The 11,701-nt window shown below is 36.8% G+C and overlaps 1 protein-coding gene across 1 annotated transcript in view; it reads right to left on the reverse strand.

Moving 5' to 3' along the window:
* The window catches only part of LOC117414695 (inositol polyphosphate-5-phosphatase A), a 133,276-nt gene extending 132,175 nt beyond the window's left edge, over positions 1 to 1,101 (reverse strand). The window contains exon 1 of the mRNA XM_034024461.3: positions 546 to 1,101. Coding sequence (XP_033880352.1) covers positions 546 to 620 — 75 coding nt within the window. The 5' untranslated portion in view covers positions 621 to 1,101. The remainder of the gene's footprint in view (positions 1 to 545) is intronic.
* Between the last annotated feature and the right edge of the window lie 10,600 nt (positions 1,102 to 11,701).

Genomic DNA, 11,701 nt, shown 5'->3' on the forward strand with positions numbered 1-11,701 from the left:
TTATTGCACAACTACCTTGTTTGTTGACGTTTTACTACCCCCAGTCTAACAGCGCTCATGCTTGTTATTCTGTCATTCGCTGTTTTGTTCTGCTTGCACGTCCAAGTGTTTTTGACTGCATTGCAAACTAGTTATATTTCGATCGGACGGCAGATGCGACTGACAAACCCCCATGCCTGCTTCCCCACATATTCCAACTACAGGCCCTGGATACAATGTTTCACTCAAGAGACAAAAGTGTTCTTTATTTACATTTGAATGCAGATCTACCTGCTGATGCAGCATCTGCAAAGCAGAGACCGCCGCTCAAAACAGGTCTGTGTTACACTTACAGTACACGGTATGAAAAAAAAGATGCATTGCTACTTGATTTTTTTCGATTGCCTTTATCAATAAAGGCCCGCGTTAAAAAAAAAATGCATACCAATCAGAAGTATAGCAGCAATGTGCCGTTACAATAATTCAGTGCAAAAGTCAGCGACTCCCTCTACATTAGATTAACGCCACCAACCAACCCAGCTGCAAGAAAAACTGTCAGTACTTACATCTTCAAACAGAGATCCAACGTTGGCTGTTACGAGCAAAATCCCTGTTGCCTGTGCTACCACCTTCACTGCCATAATGTTCGAATTCAGATTAAAATCACTACAGTTCAAAAGGTATTACAAATCAGCAAAGGTCTAGTTCTGTTAATTAAAACACCTATGAACTATGACTGCACGTCTTAGCAGATCGTTTTGCTCATTGCTGTTTGTGTATGCATCTGGGTCTTGCTGATGTTTAGACTACTCTCGTTTACGGCCATTGTAAAAGTTTCTGTTTTAATCCACGGCGATCGCTGGACTCCTGGTCATTTCAGCTGTCGGTGTTTTCCTGACGTTTGTTGTTATAATAAAAAAAACTCAACCTGCCTTGAAGCAGAAGCTCTGAGAGAACCATTGCCTGGATTGTTTGGAGGCTGGGCTGGAGTACTCTACTGTCCTGACGTCACAGAGCGAATGGAAAGCTGTAGCTCTTAAAAGGGCAACGCTTATTAGGCAACGTAGAACTTGTGTTTTCCTTTTATTGCCAAGTAACTCCGCGGTATCCTTTTGGAAATGGCAAATAGCGCCAAGTTAGCGCTAATAAACACGCACGCACGCACGCACGCACACACAGATATATGTGGCTGTGTGGTCCAGTGGTTACAGAAACGGGCTTGTAACCAAGAAGTCCCCGGTTTAAATCCCACCTCAGCCACTGACTTATTGTGTGACACTGAGCAAGTCACTTAACCTCCTTGTGCTCCGTCTTTCGGGTGAGACGTATTTGTAAGTGACTCTGCAGCTGATGCATAGTTTACACACCCTACTGTCCAATCCTAAATTGAAGTGATTGATGTTTACTTTTACATTAATAGATCTGCTGTAAACCTGCTTTTTTAAAATTAATGAATATGAATTGGGTATTATATTTTATATTAACTGGATATCTTCTAAAACAACAGTACACTTTCAATTCCCAACTATTGCTGGTCACCAGCTAGCCAGAAACCGCTGGTATTTTCTGAAGAAATTGCATTTCTCTACAGAATAAATAAATAAAAACAGGGTGCCAAATCAATCTGATGTACAGAGAGTCACTTTGACATTGCTTCCAAAATGAAAAAAGGAAAGAAAGAACGAATGCAACTTCCTAACAGGAAAATCACAGTGAAGGTTTGATGACACAACATGATAAAAAGGGTGATAAAGCAAGTACCTGTGATCGTAGTAAAACCAGTGCTTTTACATCACTCTGCATAATAGAAACAAAAGCAATCTCAGGGGTCATTTTCAAATGCTCTATTCTTCCAGTAGACACCCCATGTAGTCAAACCTCAATGCAAAGCAGTTTGCTTGTGAGAATTGGTCATGGTACTGCTCATCATATGTGCTTTAGGCTTAATGGGACTTCCACATTAATCTCTAACTAGTTCATGCTGTTGTAGTAGATATGTGGCTTAAATGAATAACCTACTTCACAATAGTCTGAGTGCAAGGAAAAACAAGCATAGGCCTGAAATACTAATCGGATTCAAATCACTTAGGGTTACCTGGGCTTTAAATAAGCCTCTTTAGAATTGAAAGGCAACCTGCTTTTTAAGGGTCAATACCACTTTACTAACTAACTTGCATGAATATGCTTTTTTTTCTGGTGGAGAGAAAACAAAAGCTGTGTATTCTTTAACCAAAAGGATACCATCTTAAACTGAGGAGCCTCCCTTTCTATTAGTCTAAGGAGATGAACAGTGATTGTCTTTATAAGGCTTTATAAGGCTTTCTGGGGCGTATTTGTAACAAACATTAACACGAGCGTGATGTTCTTCTGGTGTGCACCATTCAGATCTGCCACGCTGATAAACATCTTTGTCGTATGGGGCTATTGTGATATTTTACATGGAACAGCGCTTATAGGATGTCAAACCGGACATTATGCACTTCATTGTTCTGATCCGGCAGAAACTGCCTCATGTTAAAAGAACATCAATGCAAATGGAATTGGATTCAATAGTAAGCTGCTTATTAATAGATAGTAGCAGTCTTGGATTCAGGATTTGTAAATAATCAAAGTATAAAAATATTGCTAATTGACTGTGACATACCATAGGATTACATTTGAATCGTGTCTCTTGTATATTTACAGTACAGTATTTACAGTACAGAATAACAAAAACTGTCTAAAATGAGGGGGAAAAGGTTATTATATGTTTTGTTGATTACACATTATTATTTGTTTATTTAGCAGACGCCTTTATCCAAGGAGGACTTACAGAGACTAGGGTGTGTGAATTATGCATCAGCTGCAGAGTCACTTACAACTACATCTCACCTGAAAGACAGAGCACAAGGAGGTTAAGTGACTTGTTTAGGGTCACACAGTGAGTCAGTGACTGAGGTGGGATTTGAACCGGGGACCTCTTGGTTACAAGCCCCTTTTCTTCAACCACTGGACCACACAGCCTCCTTTATACATGTATAAAGACATGTATAACAAATAATTGTATAACACAATTTAATTACAAACATTTAGCAAGCTATAATTTGTATAGCTGGTTATTAGATATTATATTTATTTGACTCATTTCCATTCTACATCTCTATCCACTTTTTAAATGGAGTGCTGCAGTGTTTACTACGAGAGCACTACCAGATAGGACATTGCTTGGTCTATGTGTATTATTTATTAACCTTTTTACAAAATAATTATATTTCCTGTGTTTGTGAAATCGTAGTAATAGGTATCTTTGTTTTCCAGAGCAATGATAGCAAATCCTAATTATTGGTACAGCCCTTTTTTTCTATAAAATTAAAATCTGCATTGTATTTGGAACACACTAAAGACAATTATAGGGACCTCACCTCACCAAGTTCTTGTACCTGTATTAACATGTAAGGAGTATGGCCTGTATTACTGTCACACTGTAGTTTTAACACTGGAGCTGCACACAACACTGCCTAGAATTATTCCCTTATACGTGCTTCAGGCCACATTTGAAATCCAAGTGTGTCAGTTTTCATTGTTTTTTTTCCCTGTTTAACACAAACTTCAATCAAATTCCTGAGAATCTGACGCTAACAGGATTAAGATTACAGTGATATAACAGTCATGGTATAAACACAGCAAATGTTCCGGAGAAAAGCCTAAACAGAGCTGCAGTAAAGGGCAACTGGAACAGACGTAGAAACCCTATAGGGTTGTGCAGGGACGCATTAGTCAAAAATGAAGACAGCGGAAAATTGAATTCTGGAAAACTTCAAATTAAATAGGTCACATAGTTGCAGCTTTTATTAATTAGTCTTGTAGCCTGTCCGATGCAGCTCCATGTCAGTGTATTCAATTAAATGCTACTGCAGATTGAAAGAGTTAGAACGAGGTTAGGGTAAACCACTTCAGTTCAAGTGATGTTTGTGCTTAGACGGCTGCAGTGGTATATGCTACACCAGATTATTTTGAAGATTAGACGTGTCTTTACAGGAACAGGTGAGGCCCTTATTGGTGCTTTATGTGCATTCGGTTTTCACTTGCATGACAAGATTTTCTTAAAAAGATGTGTTTGCTTTACAATAACCTTGTACCATTCTTTTACTATACATCTACTATGTTTTCACCATAATACGCAAAACGCTTTAAAAAAGTAAACATTCTGATTATTCAGTAATATTCTACTTTATCTATTTGCAGCTCCTGTAGGTTTGCACAGTCTTTACTTACACATGGCTCTTGTGAAAATAATTCATATATATATATATATATATATATATATATATATATATATATATATATATATATATAACTAAAGGCACCATTGAATCACAGGTAGATCTAGTTTTGAACCACAAGGTCTTTAAAACCTTTTTAGAACCATGAACCAAAACCACAATTTCTAACCCTGGGTGCACCTGACATTATCTGGATTTCAAAAATACACTATCAAGACCGACCATCTCAAAAGACACACACACACTTATTCCTAATGTATTCCAGGACAATAATCCTACATTAGTTGTTCCGTGGCCTTTTTAAATACTACACTTAGTTCTGAGCAGGAAATCCCAGTGGAAGCAGGAGGATTTGGCAGGCTGAGAAACTTTCTTATTCTTCTTCCACTGGCTGGTAAAAGCCCCTCCCTCGGCACTCTGGGTAATGGAAAAAATGATGTAGGAATTCCAGTCTGTGAGCAAAAATATGCGCACTTTGACCCTTTGCTCTTCCAACATCTAAATTCATTCAGACAGAAATAGAAAAACCTGGGAATCTCAGGGTTTTTAACATCTTAAAGGCACAATGTCTCTTATTTGACTAAGCAGATCCCTCTGGCTAAAATAAGTTAGATTGTGAATCGACAACAAACAAGTTGCAATTGAGCTGCAATCAATATGTGAAATCACATGTTTTGTTATGCGGATTTCAGGTACAAAATTGAAAAGTAAAACGCTTGCCTAAACATATTGTGATCATTTTTTGCTGTTGAAAATATCAGAAAATATAATTATTGTAAGAGAATGTTATGCTAAGGATCTGAAACATGTAACATGAGGCCTACTGTTACATGGTTGCTTGTTCATAAAATGTGTATGGTTTGAAAGGGACATGACACTGTGTGTCTGACTGTGACTAGTGAGAGCAGCAGTATCCCAACTGGTAAATGTCATGGAAGATGATAATATCAATCTATGGGTAGTCAGAAGTTACTGGTGACTGTTAGGGAGAGATGGTGACAATAGAAGGTTGTAAAATCAATGCTGAAAAGCATACTTTATCAGAGCAGTGTGCAGGGTGTTTCATCAGCTGGTCACCTTCCTTATAAAGGAGTTCTTTTATGGGACTGATTCAAGGGAAACTGGTCAGTTATGGAATAATGTATCTAATATATGTTTGAACCAGGATATCAGGGTCTCTACTGAGGGAGAGGCTGAGACCACCAAGCTAGATCCGAACCCAGTTCCCCAGAGGTGAAAGACAAGAGTCCAGTAACTTAGTCATCTGCGCCACTTAGTCCCTCCCATTATTGCAGATTCCTAACTGGTCTGGTTTATAAACAACTGCAACATGTAACATCGATTCTATTACACTATTATTTTATTTTTTAAAATAAACTGTCAGTATTACAAAACAAATTAGATGGTGTCAGTTTAATTTTCCTTTTCACAAGAATCAATGGTTCAAATTGTTTAGATCACTGAATGCTCTTTCAGGACGCTATCTAAAAACCTTGTGTATTTCTAGATACCTGAGATCATCATAAGCAGTGTAACCAGGCTGGAAATAATAGCTATAACACAAAAGGGTCCTACAGGAATTAGATACTGGGGATGTGTAGACCTTGGTATAGTCCAATAGACAATGCAATTGGGATTTCTCTGAATGGGATTTATCTTGTAACAGATGCCACCCGATGGCCAGATGTAAATAGCTTCTTTCGAAGAGGAAAATGCTACTGAATTACAAATCACAGGTTGTCTATAAAATGATTAAGCTGTACTAAGAAATAAAAAAAAAAACTTTGGACTTTGCTTTAATATTCTGTTAAAAAGATTAAATATGCATTACTTCATTTGTAAATCTGTATGTTTTACTACGCTGTTTCACTGAGGTAGACCGACCAGACATGATGTTTTATAGAGCTGCTAGAATAGGGAGGTAGTAGAAACTGTGGCTTCCAAAGAAATACAGTGATAGGAAGACACACCTTGGTCAGCTACTGGAACAACAGCTAACCACCCAGTTGGTTATTTTATTATTGTTACAAGATATCACATTATTTTTACATACAATTACATTCTTTTTTATATATTATTTTTAGATACAATTACCCCTTTATACAGTTGGGGTTTTACTGGAGTAATCTAGGTAAAGTACCTTGCTCAAGGGTACAGCAGCAGTGTCCCCAGCCTGGGATTGAACCCACGACCCTCCGGTCAAGAGTCCAGAGCCCTAACCACTACTCCACACTGCTGTCTCAGTTATAAAAGTCGAAAGCATTTATAAAGCATTTAAAATATTCCTGGTTCATTTTATAACTTGCACTGCAATGTCTTACAACATTTGGTATAATCTACTAGGCATCCTGGACATGTTAATAACATGTTGTTGGAATCTGTGTCCCTCACAGTGTGAAAATCAAGCAGTTTATTTTTTATTTATTATTTTTTTAAATTTTTTTTAGAGATCCCACCAAATAGGTGTATATATGCTAATATAAAATCAGCTCAGGAAGCTCTTTGCATCTCTAATAATGTACGGTGTCTTTTAATCCATGACATATTTGTATTATTCCCTATTGCTTAGATTCCTTTGTGTGCAAGACCTATATAACCAGTCCCACCAGACTAGCTTCTTCTAATATATCTGTTAAATTTACACTCACGTGCCAATTAACTGGAGCTTATTCTCCTTGCTGATTACTTCCAATTTATTTTATAAAGGCCCTTGGCCTAAATCAATCTGTAACGCAACAGAAATAAGTCCGAATTTAAAAACTGAAGGTGGATGAAACATGTTTTTCAAGAAGGATTCATCCAAAGTAAAGTTTAAAAAATGTATTAAAAAGAAGGAAACTCCACTGAGGACATACTTGTTATACTTTGCATATTTCATGTGAAGTCATTTTGCTTTGCTTATTAGAACGTTTTATTTAACTTATTATATTACAGTTTGAAAGCTTGACAAATGGGCTTAGTGTTTGAAAGATAAGACAACATAGGTCCACCCACCCTCCAGTTCCTCTCCACCCACACACTTTATTTTTTTTTTTTAAATATCTGATTAGTGCACTGGTAAACCATACACTGTGTTACACAGACATTAAAACAAGCTTTATGTGTGAGAATCTGTGTGTGTGGGTGAGCGTGTACGTGAGTGTGTGGTTGATAGACCTGATGCCGGTTAATACCTTGTTAAATCAATTTATTATACAAAATACAAAATATTGAAACAATGCAATTGAAATACAGTTGAAATACAAATACTACACATTGAGAATAATCTTTGCCTACATATCATTTGATAGGTGAGGGGAATACAGAAAATGTATCACCTGTGATTGGTGTTGTTTTACCATTAATACAACAGTTCTATTGAAGAGGATACATTTTAAATTAGTTCTTTGAGGGTTTTTTTAGGATAAATTACTCCTGGTACTATTTTCTTTTTAATGTTAGATGAAAACGTTTTCTATCTTCATAACAGTATTCTCAGTTAACCAAATGAACAACATACAAACCATGTAACTGAAAAATGCACTCAGTTCTTTGATGGCTGATATCACCTTTAAGGGCACCAAATGTCACCATGTTTTGTGCTTGGCACAGGACCAAAAAAAAAAAAAATAGACTGCTTTGAAATTATTGTGGTGCAATCCTTAATTTCAATGTGTTAGCGCTGGAGTATTTAACAGACTTTTCTGATGTACAAGGGAAGTTACACAGTTTCCTTTGCTACAATATAAGGCAAATACAGCTTTCAAAACCATAATGAATGTTTGGAGTACTGCATGTGGTCAATGAAATTTTTAAGTAAATGATTACAAAGATTGAACAATACAGTCACCTACTGTACAAGGCTGTACTGTTCTGCTCTAGTAATCCAGCCATGTTTGTATCATATGCTTTATTGGTATATGGAGCCTTCAGTTCTGATTTGATCCTGTGTAAGAGAAGCTGCAAACTGGAAATGCAGCTTCTCAGAATCCACACCTGCATTAGTTTTAGATGTAATCTACCCGGACGTTATTAGTGTTTTCATGCACTAAAATGAGTAGTGAAATCAACATTGTAAACAAGTGAAAAAGTTAAATTTGCGCAGTGGATCCAAAGTCACTTGACTAGTTCACAAACATTTTAAAGAGCAATGAAACTTGATAGCGCACATAAGGCTATGTTTGAGCTCTGTTACTACTTGATCAAACAAGTCTGGATCTTTTGTATGGCAGTAAGGATACTGTGCTAGGGTGTTCAATGTCTTGTGTTCACTCCCGGTCTCTGTCCATGCATCTGATTTGAAAAAGATATTTTTCATAAAAATCATCACATTTTCATTTCAGTTCTTTTGTCTGTGGCTATCATGCAAAATGTCGAGGTAGAATATACAGTAACATTCACAATATATCATTTGTTTAAATGTGTTCATTTATTTACTAGGAATGGGTTTATTGTAATCCAACTCTGAGGCCCTATCTGTTACCTTGACAACACTGGGAGGCAGTTATTTTTCATGGCTGTGTTTCCTGATGAATGTCCTCTTGAATGAAAAAGCTGTTAAATGTTAAAATCAATTAGAATGCTATTTTCAGCAGTCAGTGTTTATTAAACGTCACTTTCGGTTTTGATTGTATAGGCAGTTTTATTACCTCAATTTGGAAAAATATATATTCTTTTTAAAATCTATGTATCAATGCATGGGTGTTAATGCACTACACTGAATTATCAGTCAAGACATCAATGTGCAAAGCTCTGAAGTGTTCTTCACTGAATTATTAATCTGACCTCATTTGCTGGTGTTTTACAGATGGGACTTGGAAGCAGATTAAACAGGAGTGACATATTCATTGATCTGAAGGCCCCATGAGAATACAGTTGAGTTGATCATGAGCCCTAATCTGTTCTACATTAGTTCACATAAAATGAAAAAGGGAGACCAAGAAGCTGACCCCAGTTAAATCCAGTCTTAAAGCACAGAAAGAAATGAAAATACGCATTATTGAAGTCCTCGCTTATTGAAAACAGTATGCTGGTTAGAGCTGGTGGTTTGCAGGTTCTAAGATGGTCTTGCTTGTTCAGGAGACCTGGTTGTCCTGGTTGATGAGCCAGTAAGCTAGCCCAAGTCCTTCTGTAAAATTCATTTGCTGTAAACCTTGTTTGGGATTTTTTTTTTATACCAGCTGTGTGCCCAGTAAAAGGCCACAAGATTCCTACCCCCAACTCTTAGAGATTTGTTTCAATATCAATAACTCAATTATGATTTGTTTCAGTGTAGGATTCATAAAAAAGGATTATCATAAAAAACGTGCATGTGACAACTTACCTTTGGTTTAGTTGACCCACTAGATATTCTCAGTATTTAAACCTAGGGTAGACTTGGATGTTCTGTGTTGCTTTTGTCCCTCCACTTCCTCTCTGCAGCAGTTGCACCATATTGCCTGTCTTGGAGGCTCATGTTTCCCATAGTGAGGCCAAGGAGACCCCAGGTCAAATCATACCTTAACAGAAAAACATCTTACATGTGTTCAGATATCTTGCATAAGCACAATGTCATCAAGTCAAGTATTGTAATTACAAAATAAATAAATAAATAAAAAATTAAATCTCATTACGGTTAAGAAAAGCTATATTTGTTTTGTTTTGTTTTTTCTTAAAAAATAAAAAAAAATCTGCGCTTAGTTAACACTTAAATAAATTAGTGAAATATGCAGGTGCCCAATATACAACCCATTCTTCTCTGATCTCTGTTTTTAATAATATGCCTTTACAATTCTTTTTATTTGATGAAGTCTATTGCAAACCTGTTGCTGTACTGCATGTACTGTACTGTACTGTACTGTATGAAAGCTGATAACATCGTATTGTGACAGCGCTGTCAATAGAAGCAGCTGTGTCTATCATTTCATTCAAGCACTGCAAATTACATCACCTGAACCAGAACATTTGTTCAGAACCCAATGTAAACAGTGTCATTTGTCATTGCTTTGCTGCGTGTTAGCATCTTACTGAGACAGCTGACAGCTTAATTATTATCAATCAGTTGCAGGCTGTTGAAGAGGCGTTGAGTGGGCAGGTCACAGCAGTTTAAGATAGATAGGGTAAAATACTGTATAAAAATAAATAAAACATTTTAAAAACATTCTGTGTTTCTGCATTCTTCTTTCTGGCTTTGGCTATAAGTCTCTGAAGTCAGGTGCCATTCAGAAAAGACCACAAGCGGTGTACAATTGTAATTTCTGCCAGATGTAATTCTACCAACTGAGATAATCAATTGAAAATCTCTATACAAAATCAGTCTATTTCCTGAATTCCACATGTATCCATGCACGCCCGTTTTGCGCACACTTCTCACAGAGGGGACATCACAGTGAAACTAGGCAATTCCCTTGTGAATTCACTGACAGGTTTTACCTTCACCATTTTGTTCAGAGTTTGCGTGTCATTATGTGTGCCTCATTTTCTAAATCTGCCGGGCACGTTATAGTATGGCATACTGCCAGAGTACATCATTATTAACAACAATATTTTGGCTTCCGCTGCAGATGATTAATCACAGACAAATCATGCCATGAGAAATGTATGAATGTCTTGACAGTACTTTGTAAAAATATATTCTACAATGCCACCTTGTGGCCAAACCTGATAAAAAAAAGGTGGTAAATTCAAGCATGTCCATGACTAGATCTCTGGCTGCCAAATTCAATGACAGGGAAATGGAATTGGCCCATCAACCCCAGTTGACGAATCATCATCCACGAAAAGCCAGGATTGTTATCAGTTATTCAAATTAAATTTTCCTTTGGAAGTACAGTATTTTAACTTGGCCTGTTCTAGATTTCAGTCTGACAAAGTAATTTAAGTTAGCTAACAAAAGTCTCCATGTTATGATAAAGATATGATACAAAAAATAAGAATGAGAATTAAAAGGTTTGAATATTGTTCATTCCCTTTTGATAAATACTTACCCATATCAGGTGTATGAAGGATATTATGTGGCTTTACCTCATTTATATCGAGTAGTTATATTCAGATGTTGAACGTCAACCTCCCCATTTACATTCCTCAAAAACTGACAGAGCAATTTCCTCAGGCAATGCTAAATAAACGTAATTGGGGCTACAACTGCTGGTTTGGATACTAATAAAAAAAAAAAGTTTGTGTTTTTTTTTTTTATTGTAAAAACGACATATTAACAGTGTTGGTCCTTCTACAGGACTTCAAAAGTTGTATCAGGTTTATAAAGTCATAAATGTACAAATCATACAGGTTATGTGTTGGAAATGCTAGGTCAATGAAAATGTGTTCCCTTTCAATTCGAAGATGACCACCAAAACATTATGTATGGGATATGCCTTGGTATTTTCTGAGCTCTCTATACCAGAGCTGCCGATAGGCCCCTTCCTGGGATGACGCCCTCTGTCCCGCTTACAGAGGGATTAAATAGTCAAACCACGAAAGCCATGTTCTCTTTTTGCCCCTCA

Source organism: Acipenser ruthenus, chromosome 7 (genome assembly GCF_902713425.1).
Source record: "Acipenser ruthenus chromosome 7, fAciRut3.2 maternal haplotype, whole genome shotgun sequence".
Taxonomy (NCBI): Eukaryota; Metazoa; Chordata; class Actinopteri; order Acipenseriformes; family Acipenseridae; genus Acipenser; species Acipenser ruthenus.